Source organism: Cervus canadensis, chromosome 12, assembly GCF_019320065.1.
Source record: "Cervus canadensis isolate Bull #8, Minnesota chromosome 12, ASM1932006v1, whole genome shotgun sequence".
Classification (NCBI taxonomy): Eukaryota; Metazoa; Chordata; class Mammalia; order Artiodactyla; family Cervidae; genus Cervus; species Cervus canadensis.
The window spans coordinates 42,742,036-42,760,692 of record NC_057397.1 but is presented as its reverse complement, the minus strand read 5'-3'; the positions used below and the strand labels follow the sequence as shown (position 1 = coordinate 42,760,692).

Sequence of the window (18,657 nt, the reverse complement as noted above, 5' to 3'; positions counted from 1 at the left end):
TCCAAAGCAGTAACCCCTGTGACTGCTTCCTTCCAAAGACTGGCATCCACTCAAATGTATGCAGTCTTGCAGACAGTGCCATGTTCTTCTTGCCACCTTAAGATGTAGAGCTCTTCACTTAGTCTCCCATGGGTCTGGCACCAGTACAATCTCCTCCCCTCATCAGAGATCTTTCTACCTTCATTGCATTATGATGGGCAGAAATCCTCCAAATTCTTTACTTTTGTCCACCTTCACAGTGAATGAAATTACTAACCTGGCTTTGAGCAAACTCTGCTTTAACGCAGGAAAACCACAGCCTGTATCCCCATTGTCTCTCTGACAACACGGTTTCATCATATTGAAAGTTTGTGCATGCACAAGCCCATGTTTGCATGCTTGTCTGGGTGAGCGCGCACACATGCACACACACACACACATACACACACACACGCAGAATTCACTGGCCTCTTGGAAATAAGAGAGCTCAGACCTACTGAATTTTCTTGGAAGAAATGAACATAGAGAGGAAGATGATTTCATTTTATTTTTTGGTGAATCCATAGCAAAAGTGTGTGTTGCCGGGGGCAGGGGAGACCAGGGGTGGAGGGAATGGGACATTTACATTGCATTCATTATGCAAAATATGGGAAAATCTCATCTCCTCCCTTAGTATTAATCACCAGTTAAATGCATTCTGTAGCCAGACCTGCAATGGTGTTTCTCTCTCCTGAGCTCTGGATTGGTATGTTCAATCCTTCCTGAAGCTCCTCTTGGCAACATATCAAAAGCCAAACTCATCACCTCTACTCCACCTCACCAACTTGCCTTTCCTCCTGTGTCACATACATCTGTGAATGACATGACCACCATTTAGCCAGAAACAAAGGTCTCATCCTTGAGTCCTCCCCTCCCCATTTCTCAGTCCATGTAAAATCAGCCACCAGACCTGATGACTCTATAATCTTAAACTAGCCTAAATCTGTCCACTCCTCTTCCACCACTCTAGGTCAGTCCACCATCATTTATTTCCTGAGTTGCTACTAAAGTTTTTTAATTGATCTTCCTGCCCCCACTGTTGTGCTGGGCTTGTTTCCATTCAACCACATAACAGTCAAAAATGCTCTCTCTAAACTGTAAATAGTTGCAGCGTGCCCATTGTAATCTCTCTATAATGCTTTTTATCTGATTTTAATATAGCTCCTTTACTTTCTTTCAGCTACCTTTTCTCCTTCTATGTCCTTTTCCATTCGTACTTTGGGGGGCAAGCTAAGATACAGTAGCAAATGTTAAATAAATTAAAACATAGCAGTTCAATACAATAAAAACTCTTCCTCCACTGTCCCCAACAGTCCTGAGTAGCTATCAGTTCTCTGAAGATGATTCTGCTCCAGGCAGATCCCAGCTACTTCTAGGCTCCACTTGAAATCTGAACCCAGTCAGATCAAGGTGAGAGGGCATGTTGGGCAGTATAGCTGGATTAATGGGCCAAGCCTGGAAATGGCACATTTCCTGTCCATTCACATTATTATTGGCCACACTGAACTGCAAAGGAGGTTGGCTAAGTGTCCAAGAAGGAGATTTTTTTGTGGATGGCCAGTACATGTCCTTTAAATTAATAGACTAGGCAAAGGATTCTTTACCACTCTTGCAGTTTGTTTAAAATGGTTGTTGTTTAGTTGCTCAGTTGTGTCCAACTCTTTGTGACCCCATGGACTATAGCGCACCATGCTTCCCTGTCCTTCACCATCTCCTGGAGCTTGCTCAAACTCATGTCCATTGAGTTGGTGATGCCATCCAACCATCTTGTCCTCTGTCTTCCTCTTCTCTTTCTGTCTTCAATCTTTCCCAGCATCAGGGTCTTTCCCAGTGAGTCAGCTCTTTTTATCAGGTGGCCAAAGAATTGGAGCTTCAGCCTCAGCATCAGTCCCTCCAATGAATATTTAGGATTGATTTCCTTCAGGATTGACTGGTTTGATCTCCTTTCTGTCCAAAGGACTCTCAAGACTCTTCTCCAATATCACAGTTCAAAAGCATCAATTCTTAGGCATTCAGCCTTCTTCATGGTCCAACTCTCATGTCCATACTTGACTACTGGGAAAAGATTACCTAAGAGCCATAGACTCTCAGGAGTCTGAGTGGCAAAGGGTGATAATATAGTTAAGAACATGGAGGTTGAAGACAGACTTAGGTTTAATTCCTGGCTCTAGTTCTTCCTAGTTGGGTGACATCCCTGGGCTTCAGTTTGTTCATCCATTAAATGGAAATAATAATAAAACATGAACTTGATGTAAGGAGTAAGGGAAATGAAATATTTAAAGCAATTAACTCAGTACTTGTCAAGAGCAGTCTTACTAAGTGGAAATTATTATCATTAGCTATTGACTGGGTGAAATGGAAACTAGAAAGAGAGATTAGAAAGAAAGACTTTGGGATCAAGTGGATTCTGCTATGTGACATTTGAAAAATTACTTAGTGCTACTTAAATTATTATATAGACCTTTGTTTTTCACGGATAAAATGGTAATTCCTTTTAGCTTATAGAATAATGTGGGAATTGAATGAAATATACACATAAAGTCATTTATATCATGTTTCACACAGGTTAAGTCCTATACACGATAAGTATGATGACAATTATGATTAAAGAATGAAATATAGTATGTCCAGAAGATGAAATCATTTATGTGGGAAAAATATTTTTCCCTTTCTAGAGAGAATAACTGACAGTGTAAAAACTCTTCCCACTCTCTTTCAACTCCAGTTAATATTTTAAAAATTTTCAAACCACAAAACTCAAGTATGCAAAAAATGTATTTTTCCTAGTTTCTGTCCCAAAGTTGTGGCATCAAGAGCAGATTGGATTCTTGCAGTTTCAAGGAAAATTCTGTCACTTAAGGGTTTTTCCCAGTTGCTTTCTAAGTGAACTCAGTCAATGTACGGTTCCACACTTGCCCCACTGTTTGGTGACCTCCAAGAATCAAAATAACTTAGCATCCAGAGTAAGACACCTGTTTCTCGGTCACTAGCCGCTCCTGCTGACTTCCACTGAGGTTTGCAAAGCCCTGTTTGAGCCAAGGTCTTCCTTAGACTTCCCTGGATGTCCATTGTCCCCTTTGCTGTCACTTATATCTGGTCCCTGTCTTCCAGTCACTTCTTCCATGCACTTCCAGGCTGCTATCCACTGTTCCTATGGCTACATGACACCACGTCCCAGCTGGATTTTCTACCACAGTGTTTTATAGCTTCAGACAATTCAGCAAGACAAACTCATCTCTCTCTACCCTGTTCCCCATGCAGGCTCATCTCTACGCTCTTTTTTTTCTTCCCTCTCTCTATCAAATGTGACTTTTATTCAACTGATGAGCCCTTTTCTACAGCTGCACTTGTGGAATATCACATGGTAAAAACAGGAATTTTTTTTCTCAAGAATTTTTTCCCCTTTTAAAAAGCATCTTATTAAACATGAGACCGGTCCTAAAAATACAGAAAGAAAGAAATTTAAATTCACAAAATTGTATGTTATCAAAAAGTTACTAAAACACCACATTTGGTTATATAAAAAGTCAAGTCCCTTTGTTGTTAAAGAAACATGCTAACTTATTTGTGTTGATGGTGTGGTTTCTTCCTGTTACCAGACTGATGGGGGGAGGGAAAACTAAGGGGCAGAGGGGGTTATTTACTTTTTTAACCTGCCTTCCCTAACAGTTACTCTTATTATTCAAGAAGAGAAAACCCAAGTAAATTCATTTTTCTTCTACATCAGGGATCAACAAACTTCTTTTTTTCTCAGTATTTTTCAACACTGCCAACTTTTCCCTCTTTGACACATTGTCTTCTTGCTTATTTGACTTTTAGTCCATCTATCTCACTGATCATTCTTTCTCAGCCTCTGCAGCATATTCCTTCACTTAAGTAACAATCTTGGACATTCTATCCTATTTTCATTCTTTCTCTGGGTATTTTCATAACCTTGGCTATAAGCCATATTCTGACATTCCTAAAATGTATACATCTTCTGCCCAGACTATTCCTCTGAGATCCAGGCTCATGTAACCAATTATCTGTTTGGTATGTCTCTGGACATGTCTAATAGGCAACTCCAGGTTGACAAGACCAAACAGAGCTACTAATTTTTGTCCCCACCTGAGTCCTCTTTTTTTCTGAAGCCTGCCCAGGTAAGTAACACCACCATCTACTTAAATACTCAAATCACCTTTGACCTTGACTTCTCTTTTCCACAAACCTACCAGACACACACTAATAGTAAGTCCTAGCAACACAACCTCTAAAACATCTCTTACATCTACTCCCTCTTTTTCATTTCCACTGTGCAACTCTCATCCAAGCCACCACCTCACTTAATTACCGCAATCACCTCCTCCTCATCTCCCTCTGCATCCCTGTCCAGCTACCTTCTCTATGCAAAATCAAAAGTCATCTTTCTGATACATGAATTAAATCACATAGCTCATCTGCTTTAAAGTTTCCAATGGCTTCCTACTGCACAGGAGAGAAGATGCAAACTGACGCCCACAGTCTGCCAGATCTTGCAAGACCTGCTCTGTCCTCATTTCATACATTCTTTCCCCCTTGTTCACCATCCTCCAGCCACAGCCACTTTCTGTCAGGTCCTCAGACATAGCAAGCTCTTTCTGACCTCGAGGGCTTTACATATGCAGCCTTCTCTGCTAGGAACATTCTTTCTATGGCAATTAAATGCTCATCTTAAATTTGAGGCCCTCCATGGATAAGACACAAAGGAGTCTGTCTTCCACCCCTGATGTTACTTTCTCACCCAGCTTTGCTTCTCTTATTAGTCATTCAGTGCAGTTCAGTCGCTCAGTCGTGTCCGCCTCTTCTCGACCGCATGGACTGTAGCACGCCAGGCCTCCCTGTCCATCACCAACTCCCAGAGTTTTCTCAAACTCATGTCCATTGAGTCGGTGGTGCCATCCAACCATCTCATCCTGTCGTCTCCTTCTCCTCCCACCTTCAATCTTTCCCAGCATCAGGGTCTTTTCAAATGAGTCAGTTCTTCACATCAGGTGGCCAAAGTATTGGAGTTTCAGCTTCAACATCAGTCCTTCCAATGAATATTCAGGACTGATTTCCTTTAGGATGGACTGGCTGGATCTTCTTGCAGTCCAAGGGACTCTCATGGGTTTAAAAAATTAGCTAGTTATGGTTTCTTATTTATTTCTTATCTCTCTCTGTTTCATGAGGTCAGGATCATATCGGTCTTGTTTAGCATTCAGTATGTATAACATCTTGCACAATACCTGGTGCATAATAAGTGGTTAATAGATGAAAGTCTACTCATTAAAAAAAAAAAAAAAGGTCAGTCTAGAATGTTAAATTTGACAAAGACTACTAGAGATACTGTGGGGCTTCCCTGGTGGCTCAGTGGGTAAAGAATCTGCCTGCAATGCAGGAGACATGGGTTCAGCCCTTGGGTGGGGAAGATCTCTTGGAGAAGGAAATGGCAGCCCACTCCAGTATTATTGCCTGAAGAATCCCGAGGACAGAGCATCCTGGCAGGCTATAGTACATATGATAACAGAGTTGAACACAACTGAACAACTAAGCATGCACATGTAATTTATATATATATATACACAATACTGCATCTCATCAAATCTCACTTTGCAGATAAATACACTGAATCCCATAGTATTGGTGAAGTGAATGAAGCCATTGCTTAAATAGGATTAGAATCCAATTCTTTGATTTCCAGCCCAGGGCTGTTGGTTCTACATCACAGAAGGCAAGGCCAAGAGATCATAGGAGCAATGTTTGGTCTATATTTTATTCCATTTTCTTTATTAAAGTCAACATTTTCAACCTTTAAATAAGTTCCCAGAGGATGGGGACTGTCCTTTTAATTTGCCTAATGCAGCAAAAAGGAAGATAGCTGCATAAACTTTTCCAGACATCTTGTTTATAGCCCTTAAGCTGGTGTCCAATAGAATTTAAATTGAACTGAACCTATTTTTAATATTTCAAACCATCGTTGGTTCATGTTTTCCATATAAAGTCTGCAGTTCCATCTTCACATTTCCATCATCTTTTTCCACCATCAAGTGGTCTGGCTCTCCCATGAGTGTGGTAGCCAGATGACAAATGCTCTTCCAAATAACCTCAGGAGTGCCTTCTGCTTCTGAACCAGGGTTAGACAGCCAGCTAGGAGATTGGAAAGAGCAGGGGTTAGAAATGGGGAACCCCACTTTACAATCCTGACTCTGTCACTAATCCCCTGTGTCCCTCTGGACAATTTGCTTTAACACCCTGGCCACAGCCCCCTGATTTGTAGAATGGAGAATTCAGAATCAAATCTTCCCAAAGTTTCCAGCCAGCTCTAACATTCTGTGTGTAATTTTTTCTGTGTATTGTTACACAAAAAATAAAACTTTGCAATGTAAGATTAATTCATCTCAACTGTCCCCCTCTCTCCTATTTAGATCTCATTTACTTTCTTCCTTTATAGTGTGACCTCCTTAAGAAATCTTAGGATTCCTAAGCATCTCAGGAATTCTTAGAATCTCTAGGTTCTAAGATTCTAATCTTAAGAGTATCTTCTCAAACTCCAAATCACTCCTAAGAATGTTCAATTGCTTTTCACCATTTTGCTTCAACTTCTTTAAACTAATATCTTAAGCAAGAAAATACTTGATGCATCATTAGGAATTGGTCACCAGTATGCAGCCTCAGCCTTTGTGCCAGGAGGCACCAGTGAGGTTAGCTTTTCTCCCCAGGAAATGCGATTTTGGAGTATTTCTGGAAAATGCCTAAGAAACTTTCCAGACCCCTGAATTCTGTTTTTTCACTTTTGAGGGCAGTCAGACATATATTCAGGGACTTTTCTGGTAGCTCTGACTATAAAGAGTCTGCCTGCAATGCAGGAGACCCAGGTTTGATCCCTGGGTCAGGAAAATCCAGTGGAGAAGGAAATGGCAACCCACTCCAGTATTCTTGCCTGGAGAATCCCCTGGACAGAGGAGCCTGGTGGGCTACAGTCCATAAGGTCACAAAGAGTCGGATACGACTTAGTGAATGAGTATAGACATATATGAAAGCATCCAAGAAGAATGAACACTTTCCCCCGAAGTATTCCACTATCTGCTTAAACTGATACTAAAATTACACAATCATCCTGCTTATCTAAGTCAGGGCCACTTTATAGACAGGCTGCCATAAAATTAATTCTTTCATTCATTTACATGTTTAACATTTTTTTTTTCAATAGCTGCTATGTGCAAGGCATTGCGTTAGGTAGCCAAGATCTAGAAATGGATAAGGGCACTAATCGATGTCCTCAGAAACCTTGGTCTCCTGATAATGCTGGATAGGTAAATATGCAAGTTGAAGGTAATAAATGCTACAATTTCCTTTTATAGACTTCATGGCTATTTTTTGTTTTTTTGTGTGTTTTTTTGGTGTATGATTTTTTTTTATTTCTTGACACTTGTACATAAATGGATCAAAAAGTATGTTTGCCTAGAAAAATTTACCCAAAAATGCAAAACAGGTTTTCAATGACTTTAGATTTCCTGTAAGGTAGAAATAATACATTGTCCACTTACATGCCCATCCATGTTTCTAACCCAAGCTCAGAGCTGGAAAAAGAAACTTGGAACAGTCCCAAGTGAATATGGGAAGCCAGAGCAGTAATGACATTCAAGATTTCTCAGAAATAGTCCTAAGTGGGAGCCTCTAATCCTACCTGGACAGTGCTTTTTTGCAGGCTTCTCAGCATGAGTCCAAACCTCACAAAGCACTTTCAAAGACTGGGTTTGCCCAGTGCCACAAGTATGGCAGTAGGTTCAGCAGGCTGGATACAGGGGCCATGTGAATAGTAGTAAAAACAAATCAAGGACCAGATGCTGAGATTTCCCCTTGTGTCCCACAGCTGGAAGAACAAGTAGTTGAACTCTAAGTAGTTTTCCGCTTCTTGGCAGATGGCCGTTCAAATACATCTCGTACCCCGGCTGCCTTTTGTTTAAAGACCTTTGTATTTTGGGCACTCTCTTGGCCCCATGCTGAGTCAAAGGAGGTGGTGTCTTGATCCACGAGGTGGGTGTATTTGGTACGACCTGAGCGTCCAAAGTTCTTGACCTGCATGACTTTGGGAAGAATGGTTTTGTTGAAATGATCCTCCAGGGTAGGTGCGCTGAAGTCTCTCTTGTATACTTCTTCATCCTCATCCATGAAGAAAGCACCCCGGTGGTAATACTTCTGTAGGAACTTATATTTGCCCTTAACGGGTTTGTTGGAGATGACTTTGCCATTTGCCCGAAGCTCAGCTCGTCTCTCTTCCTCAGTTAGGTTTCTCATTCGTTCAGTTTCTGCTTTCTCCTTCTCAAGTGCTTCTCTGTCTTCTCTGTCCCTCTCGATTCTCTTTAACTCCCGGACTTCCCAGGCCTCATATTCCTCCTCATCATTTTCATCATTAGTATTGAGTGCATCCAGGGCAGCCAGAGACCGCTCTTTCTTGGTTTCTTCGTCTACAATCTTGAGTGTGTACTTGCGTCTCTCCTCAGCCTTGTGTTTGGCCTCCTGCTCCAGCTCCTTCTGTTTCAATGCTTCAGCCTCACGTTCTTGAACCGTCACCCGGTCCTTTTTCCGAAGGAAGACTGGCTTAAGGCGAGGCTCCGTCTCATCCTCACTGTCTATGTACCCCTCATACGCAGACTCCGATTCGGACTCCTCCCCAGAACGTCCCTCGTCTTCCACCTCCATGACTTCCAGCTCTTCATTTTTTCTCTCCTGTGCTCTTTGGCGCATCATGCCACGGCGCCGTTCTATTTCCCCTTCATCAATCTCTTGTTCCTCTTCTTCACTGCTATCTTCTCGTTCCATGCGCCAAGGATCTCCTTCTACTTCGGAGTCACTTTCTCCAACCACTTCAGGTTCCGCTATTTTCCAGTGTCGAGCCAGCCTCTCCTCCACATCTTCACTAATACGGTTCTGCAAACGCCGCAGCCGAGGGTCACTAGATGAATCCTCCTCCTGTTCCTGGGGCTCTGCTTCTTGTTCTTTGGCTTTCTTAATGAACTGAAACTCTTCATCCTCCTCATCTGAGGACTCCATAGGGACATAGTCTGGCCTCTTTCCCGACACATAACGTTTTACCTTCACTTTTTCCATCGAAATCTCACCTTTCTCATTGCGAACCAGGACGGCCCCAGCCGTCGACTGAATGGGCGGTTGCTTCATGAGTGAGCTTGGGACCGACATTTTGACGACAGCGGCGGTGACTCCCGAAACTTGACTGATTTCAAAGTGAACAGCTACAAGGTCAACAAAAAGATAAAACCCTCTCCTCCTAGGACCACTGGAAACTGCTGCGCGACTGATAGAAACACCCTTCATGGCTATTTTTGAATGATGTATTAGGGGTCAGTGGATCTGCATGGCATCATGGTGTTTTCAGTACCCAAAACCCATTAAAAAAAAAATCCAGCCATGTGTTTTTGTGTGAATTACAAGCAAGGTATAAGATGGGGAGGTGAAGGAATGGTGGTTTCTTCCTTATGCTACTGGGGGGTCTAGGAGAAGCAAACCATATTTGGTTGGAGTCCAAAACACCACAGTCTTGTTTTAAAGTGTCAGGTCAATGGCACAGCATTCCACCCAGCTGAGTTTTGATGAAAACGCTATTGCCTGCTCTTCTCATCCCAGCTCTTGAAGTCCCACTGGAGTAGATTCACGCTTTGCCATAGTGAAAATTTTCATCAAATTTAGAGGAAGAGTTCTGAAGCTTAATGGTCCAGCTCGCAGCAGGAACCAGAGCTATGGGCTACCTCAGCAGGTCTTCTTTCCCACCAACTGACACAATGCTCCATAGCACCACTGAGTTTGTGTGAAATTGTCATATCTGTAAGTAATTTGGGAAAAGAAGTTGTTTTTGTCTTACCGTGGTAGAATTTATGTGTGAGTCTACAGTGATTTCCAGTTGCCTTCATTCTTTAACTACACGACCCTATGGACTATAGCCTGCCAGTTTCCTCTGTTCATGGGATTTTCCCGACAAGAATACTGGAGTGGGTTGCCATTTCCTCCTCCAGGGGGTCTTCCCCACCCAGGGATTGAACCCGAGTCTCTTTCGTCTCCTGCACTCCAGGTAGATTCTTTACCATTGATCCTCTGGGGAAGCTTTCTTTAACTATAGTTCAGAGCCAAAAGGTATGTTGAACTTTGGGATACCAATAATAATAATATAATCAACATTTGTTGAACATTTACTAGGTGCAAAACATGGTTCTTAGTTCAAGTGCCTCTTATCCTTTGATCCTCACAACATCCCTGTGAGGTGGGTACTAACATAATCATCCTCACTTTACAAATAAGGCAACTGAGACATAAAGAGAGATTAAATAGGAAATTCCCTGGAAGTCCAGTGTTAGGACTCTGCTTTTCAATGCAGGGGTATGCCTCTCAGTCCCTGATTGGGGAAGCAAGGTCCCACATACTGTGGAGTGCTACCAAAAATCTTTATTTAAAAAAAAAAAGGCTAAATAATTTGCTTTATGTTCACAGATAGAAAGTAGTAATACTAAGAGATTAACTCAAAGTCCATTTGATCATAGCCTTCATGTTGACCTGCTAAACTAGATTATTTCAAATTTTTTAAAAAAATGTTTATCACTGTGATATCAATTATTACAGATGTTAAGTAACTTGATACATTATGGTTATGTTAAATAAAATGGATTTTAAAAATTAACACAACAGAAGCTTCAGATGAAATCTAATGATGAAATAAGACATCGTTGTGTCTTACTGATAACCAATGAGTGCTTCCTATCCCAGTCCTTTGCATCCCACTCATCCCACACCCTTCACATCCCAAAGGGTATGAATTTACCCTTCCTTGCTCTTAGAAAAAAAAGGGCTTTGATAAGACAGGGTAAATGGATTAAATCTAAGTGCCTCATCCAATCTCAAACTTCATTTTTTTCAGTGTTCCAATGAACAGGTCTATTAAACTTAGTTCTAAGACTTCCATCTCATTTTTCTAATTGTCTTGAATGCCCTCCATAGGTTATGAATGCATGCTAAATCACTTCAGTTGTATCCAACTCTGTGATCCTATGGACTGTAGCCTGACATGCTGCTCTGTCCATTAGATTCTCCATAGAGTATATGATTATGTGAATCATGACTGGTAAGCTCCATTTCTGGCAGTAACATCTTCTTTAAACCAACATGTGGGGGTTGCTTAATGTGAAGATTAATAGATTTGGGCAGTTAGATGGTGGGGGTATCAGAGTCAGCATGTATACTCATCCTATCTAGATCAACACAGGAGGTTATCTAGCTTGCATGCAGCCTCTTTTAGCAACAGAATGAATAGTAACAACCTCAGGGCAACCTTGGACGTGGGTATCTCCTCATAGCTGCTCCAGCACCATGCAGACGCTTATCCATAAGCCTGTTATCCCCTCCATCAGAGAGCAGACACACTGAAAACCACAATCACAGAAAACTAACCAATCTGATCACATGGACCAAAACCTTGTCTAAGTCAGTGGAACTATGAGCCATGCTGTGTAGGGCCACCCAAGACAGAAGGGTCATGGTGGAGAGTTCTGGCAAAATGTGGTTCACTGGATAAGGGCGTGGAAAACCACTTCAGTATTCTTGCCTTGAGAACCCCATGAACAGTATGAAAAGGCAAAAAGATAAGACACTGAAAGGTGAACTCTCCAGGTAGGTAGGTGCCCAATATTCTACTGGAGATCAGTGGAGAAAGAATGAAGAACTCCAGAAAAAATGAAGAGATGGAGCCAAAGCAAAAACAACACCTAGTTGTGGATGTGACTGGTGATAGAAGCAAAGTCCAGTGCTGTAAAGAGCAATACTGCATAGGAATCTGGAATGTTCAGTCCATGAATCAAGGTAAATTAGAAGTGATCAAACAGGAGATGGCAAGAATGAACGTCGACATTCTAGGAATCAGCAAACTTAAATGGACTGGAATGGGTAAATTTAACTCAGATGATCATTATATCTACTACTGTGGGCAAGAATCCCTTAGAAGAAATGGAGTAGCCATCATAGTCAACAAAAGAGTCCAAAATGAAGTACTTGAATGCAGTCTCAAAAATGACAGAATGATCTCTGTTCATTTCCAAGGCAAGCCATTCAATATTGCAGTAATCCAACTCTATGCTCCAACCAGTAATGCTGAAGAAGTTGAAGTTGAATGGTTCTATGAAGACCTACAAGACCTTCTAGAACTAACACCCAAAAAGATGTCCTTTTCATTATAGGGGACTGGAATGCAAAAGTGGGAAGTCAAGAAATGCCTGGAGTAAGAGGCAAAACTGGCCTTGGATTACAGAATGAAGCAGAGCAAAGGCTAATAAGTTTTGCCAGGAGAACACACTAGTCATAAGCAAACATGCTCTTCCAACAACACAAGAGAAGGCTCTACACATGGACATCACCAGATGGTCAACACTGAAATCAGATTGATTATATTCTTTGCAGCCAAAGATGGAGAAGCTCTATACAGTCAGCAAAAATAAGACTGGGAGCTGACTGGCTCAGATCATGAACTCCTTATTCCCAAATTCAGACTAAATTGAAGAAAGTGGGGAAAACCACTAGACCATTCAGGTATGAACTAAATCAAATCCCTTATGATTATACAGTGGACGTGACAATAGATTCAAGGGATTAGATCTGATAGAGTGCCTGAAGAACTATGAGGGGAGGTTCATGACATTGTACAGGAGGCAGTGATCAAGACCATCCCCAAGAAAAAGAAATGCAAAAAGGCAAAACAGTAGTCTGAGGAGGCCTTACAAATAACTGAGAAAAGAAGAGAAGTTAAGGCAAAGGAGAAAAGGAAAGATATACCCATCTGAATGCAGAGTTCCAAAGAATAGCAAGGAGAGAGAAGAAAGCCTTCCTCAGTGATCAATGAAGAGAAATAGAGGACAATAATAGAATGGGAAAGACTAGAGATCTCTTCAAGAAAATTAGAGATACCAAGGGAACATTTCTTGCAAAGATGAGCACAACAAAGGACAGAAATGGTATGGACCTAACAGAAGAAGAAGATATTAAGAAGAAGTGGCAAGAATACACTGAAGAACCATACAAAAAAGATCTTCACGACCCAGATAACCACAATGGTGTGATCACTCATCTACAGCCAGACACCCTGGAATGTGAAGTCAAGTGGGCCTTAGGAAGCATCACTATGAACAAAGCTAGTGAAGGTGATGGAATTCCAGTTCAGCTATTTCAAATCCTAAAAGATGATGCTGTGAAAGTGCTGCACTCAATATGGCAGCAAATTTGGAAAACTCAGCAGTGGCCACAGGACTGGAAAAGGTCAGTTTTCATTCCAATCTCAAAGAAAGGCAATGCCAAAGAATGCTCAAGCTACCACACAATTGCACTCATCTCACATGCTAGCAAAGCAATGCTCAAAATTCTCCAAACCAAACTTCAACAGTATGTGAACCGTGAACTTGCAGATGTTCAAGCAGGATTTAGAAAAAGCAGAAGAACCAGGGATCAAATTGCCAACATCCACTGGATCATCGAAAAAGCAAGAGAGTTCCAGAAAAACATCTACTTCTGCTTCATTGACTATGCCAAAGCCTTTGACTGTGTGGATCACAACAAACTGTGGAAAATTCTTCACAAGATGGGAATACCAAACCACCTGACCTGCCTCTTGAGAAATCTGTATACACGTAAGGAAGCAACAGTCAGAACTGGACATGGAACAACCGTCTGGTTCCAAATAGGGAAAGGAGTACACCAAGGCTGTATATTGTCACCCTGCTTATTTAACTTATATGCAGAGCACATCATGAGAAACTCTGGGCTGGATGAAGCACAAGCTGGAATCAAGATTGCTGGGAAAAATATCAATAACCTCAGATATGCAGATGACACCACCTTATTGCAGAAAGTGAAAAAGTACTAAAGAGCCTCTTGTTGAAAGAGGAGAATGAAAAAGTTGGCTTAAAACTCAACATTCAGAAAACAAAGATCATGGCATCTGGTCCCATCACTTCATGGCAAATAGATGGGGAAACAATGGAAACAGTGGCAGACTTTATTTTGGGTAGCTCCAAAATCACTCCAGGTGGTGACTGCAGCCATGAAATTAAAAGATTAAAAGAAAAGTTATGACCAACCTAGATAGCATATTAAAAAGCAGAGACATTACTTTGCCAACAAAGGTCCATGTAGTAAAGCTATGGTTTTTCCAGTAGTCATGTATGGATGTGAGAGTTGGACTATAAAGAAATCTGAGTGCCAAAGAATTGATGCTTTTGAACTGTGGCATTGGAGAAGACTCTTGAGAGTCCCTTGGACAGCAAGGAGATCAATTCTAAAGGAAATCAATTCTGAATAGTCATTGGAGGACTGATGCTGAAGCTGAAACTCCAATACTTTGGCCACCTGATGTGAAGAACTGACTCATTTGAAAAGACCCTGATGCTGGGAAGGATTAAGGGTGGGAGGAAAAGGGGATAACAGAGTTTGAATAAACTCTGGGAGTTGGTGACGGACAGGAAGGCCTGGCATGCTACAGTCCATGGGGTCGCAAAGATTGGACAAAACTGAGCAACTGAACTGAACAGGGCAACCAATCACAGAAACTGAGCTCCCCTTGATGAAAGATGAGAACTTTAGCTCCCATGATCAATGGCACTTGAACCTACAGTGGTCCATGATCTCCTTAGTCTCTCTTAATTCTTGAAGACTTGTCCTCTGGGAGGAAACTCTCAACTTCAAAGAAACTATACCTCTTGTTTTGGGTTCTATCCAGCCACTGGAGAAAGATTCAGTGGTGTAAGAGATACTTAACACCAATGAGAGTATTGAAGAACCATCACAGTAATCTATCTAGGACTTTAGGCTCTGAGGCATTTTACTCCTACTCGTGTATATGTGTGTGTGTGATATGTGTAATTGTAAGAATATTTAGCTTAAATAAGCTGAATTAAGTTTTTGAACATTGCTGTTCATTTGAATGTTAACATAGTGTAAACCATTTGAAATGACTACCCGTGTTTGGCTTTTGCTTATTATAACAGAGTCAATACAAAATGATTCACTGAAGGTCTTAGACTCCCTGCAGCTTTTCCATTTGCCCATCTCCTTTCTGCCAATTCATTGACGGTACTTTTTCCAGACCCATTCTTCAGCATTTATGCTTACAGCTTATTCCACATTCAAGGTTTTATGCACTTGTCTAAGTTTTGTAATTATGTTGCATGGGAATTTCCACTTTGCCCTTTCAGAGCACAAGGCAGGCATTTTATTGAGTATTTATTGAAGGAACAGATACTTGCCAAATACCCAGTGAGCTGAGTGAGAGATTGAATGCTTAGAATGAAGAGCACACAACCTCAGAACTTTGAAGTGTGTCCATAAAAGTGAATTCAACCTTCAACACATGCATAACAAATACCTGAATGTAACCTAATGCTGCAAAGGCCCATTAGCCTGTACATTTCATGTTTTAAAATTACATAATAAGATAAGGGAAAACAGGGCTCTTCCAACTCATAGATGGGAAACACGAGGCAGAAAGCAGTGGTTTGACTGAGGTTTTTTTCCACTTAATTTCATTGCCTCTTAAAAAACGACGGAAACATTCGTGGAACAACTTTGTGCTGATTCACTCAAAAACTCAACCTCAAGCCATTGTGATTTCTCATTTCTTTTTTGGACCAAGTATTTTTGTGTCTGCAAGTGAAGTAGAAGTGTAAAATCGATTAAGAAGGATGGAGACTCCTGCACGTCTGGATCAGAGAGAATTTTTTCACCCTGACTGCAAGGTAAACCCATTACTCCTTGATGAGGTGCTTTCCTTTGTTCAACCTTCAAATTTAATACTTAGCAAAAAAAAAAGAAAAGGAAAATGGTTTGGGTATAAAATAGTATTCGACACACTATTAAAGTTGAGGGATGAGAAAGCAGGAGATTAAAAAATTACTATTTATGGTTACTTAATAGAGGTTTTTAAAAGTTCAGAATCAATATTTTGAAAGATTGATTCCTGTTTAAATGTCAGGAAATAAATGGAACAGGCTGGGGCAGTGTTGCCAGGCTCAAGCTACTCAAGTTTTAGGCAAAGTGACACTGCAAGTTGCTGTCTAGTATGGTTTGTGACTGCTCTGGTATTGGTGTTCTCACTCAGAGCAGAGGCGTATGAGAAATCTACGTAAGAGTCAATCATTTTAAACCTACTGTGGCAGACAATAATGATCCTCAAAGGCGGCTATGTCATAATCCCTAGAGCCTGAGAACATGTTATTTTGTGTAACAATAGGGACTTCGCAGATTTTTTTTTTAATTTTTTTAAGTAGAACTTTAAAAAATTATTTATTTATGTATTGGCTGCTCTGCGTGTTCATGGCTGTGCTCAGGCTTTCTCCAGTTGCAGGGAGCAAGCAGGGACTTCCTAATCCCTAGGACTAGTTGCGGTGTGTGGGCTTCTCATTTGTGGTGTCTGTTTCAGAGCACAGGCATGTGGGGTCCAATAGTTGTGGTGTGTGGGCTCAGTAGTTTGCTTTGCAGCATGTGTGAGCTGCCTGGACCAGGGATGGAACCAACCCCTGTCCCTTGCATTGCCAGGTGGATTCTTAACCATTGGACTGAACTGGGAAGTCCCAGATTTTTTTTCTTTTTAATTTTATTTATTTATAGCTGTGCTGGGTCTTCATTGGTGCTTGAGGGCTTTCTCTAGTTGCAGAACATGAGGGCTCCTCTTTGTTACTGGCCATAAAGCACAGACTTCAGTAGTTATGGCACACAGGCTTAGTTGCTCCACAGCATGTGGAATCTTCCTGGACTGGGGATCGATCCCATGTTCTCTGCATTGGTAGGTGGATTCTTATCCACTTGGGAAGTCCCAAGATTTTTTTTTAAACTGAACTATAGTTCTCCACACTGTTGTGTTCGTTTTATTTATACAACAAAGTGATTCTTTCCATATTCTTTTTCATTATAGAAAAATAGTTATTACAAAATGTTGAATATAATGCCCTGTACTGTAGAGTAGATCTTTTTGTTTATATTTTTTTAACTGGCAATTTTTAGACTATTGGGAACTATTTTTTTCTTATTCTTATTGGCAATTTCTTCTTTTTTGAAATGACTGTACATTTGTACATTTTTCTATTGATTTAATCATATTTTTCATACTAGTTTATTGGAATCCTTCACAAGTTAACATGTTAACACTTAGTCATGTATTTTGCAAATATCAGTACAATTCATTCTTTTCCTCCTTAGTTCATTAAGATTTTTAAATAGAAAATTTTTTTCTTATTTTTAATTTTAATTAAAACTTTTATTAAATTGTTCTTTGGTGACATGCTTAGGAAATGTTGCTCCAAAGTTACACATTCATCCCTACTTATTTTTCTCTAAAATCTGATGACTTAACTTTTTCCATATAAATGTTTTAGCTGAATATACCAACACCATTTACAGAATAAGTCAAGAACATCTCAGGCTCTAGCATCACAGAAATCATGCGAACAGTAGGACTGGTATTTGAGTATTTCCCCCCAATGATGGTGCCCTCCTCCTTCTCAAGTGTTGAATATCCTCATAAATTCTCTCTCCTCTCCTAGGAACTGCTGCCAGGAAAGCATCTTATAAATTCATTTTCAATACAATCTCCAAGTGTTGAACACCTTCTATGGATCAGGCTCTGAGCTAGGGTTCTGAGGATACAGGACTTAACAGTCACAGACCTTATCTTCAAGAAGTCTAGTGTTCAATGGTGAGACACAAATAGAAGCAGTAGGAATTTTTAAATTAATTAATTAATTTGGCTGTGTTGTGGAAGGCAAGATATTCTTTGCAGCCTGCAGGATCTGCGTTCCCCAACCAGGGATCGAACCCATGTCCCCTGCATTGGACAGTGGATTCTTAACCACTGGACCACCAGGGAAGTCCTGAGAAGCAGAGAGAGTTTTAAGGTACAATAATACTGAGGACTTCCTTGGTGGCTCAGGTGGTAAAGAATCCACCTGCAATGCAGATTCGATCCCTGGGTCGGGAAGATCCCCTGGAGAAGGGAATGGCAACCCACTCCAGTATTCTTGCCTAGAGAATTCTATGGACAGGAGAGCCTGGCAGACTACATACAGTCCATGGGATTTCAAAGAGCCAGACATCACTGAGGGATTAATACTATCTAATTCTATTAATAACTATTTATTGAGTGCTTACTGTATGCCTCTCACTAAACCAGGTGCTTCATAATCATCTCATTTCACCCTCAGGACAATGTTTAGGTGCTGCATTGATTCTCATGTTCAAGACACATCCTCTCTTTACAAGTGATTAAAGGAGCAAATGTTTCAGGTATTGAAACTGATCGACATGGCACACTTTTTAGTCCAAGCCGGTTGTCGGTCCTGAGAAAACATCACACTGAGAAAGCTGCTGACAAAGCCAGGTGCGGGAAGAGCGCTGTGGGTCCTCTTTGCTGCTGAGCCCTCCCTGTGGATGACTGGCAGAGATGTAGGGCATCCCCTAGACAACTACGCAGCATTATGGGTTCTGTGGCGACCAGGAGCCACTACAGATCCCGCAGATTGTGTCTGACTGCTGCCTTCCTCACTGGCCTGGAGGAGCCACCAGGCTTGCACCTCATCCAGGCCGGCAGCTTCTGTTTCAGCT

The 18,657-nt window shown here is 41.2% G+C and overlaps 1 protein-coding gene across 1 annotated transcript; it reads right to left on the bottom strand.

Annotated features, from left to right (window-relative positions):
* Positions 1-7,504: 7,504 nt before the first annotated feature.
* LOC122451362 (microfibrillar-associated protein 1-like) lies at positions 7,505-9,353 on the bottom strand. Its single transcript, XM_043484134.1, has one exon. It carries the CDS (start codon positions 9,349-9,351, stop codon positions 7,912-7,914), a length of 1,440 nt encoding a protein of 479 aa, XP_043340069.1. The 5' UTR covers positions 9,352-9,353; the 3' UTR covers positions 7,505-7,911.
* Between the last annotated feature and the right edge of the window lie 9,304 nt (positions 9,354-18,657).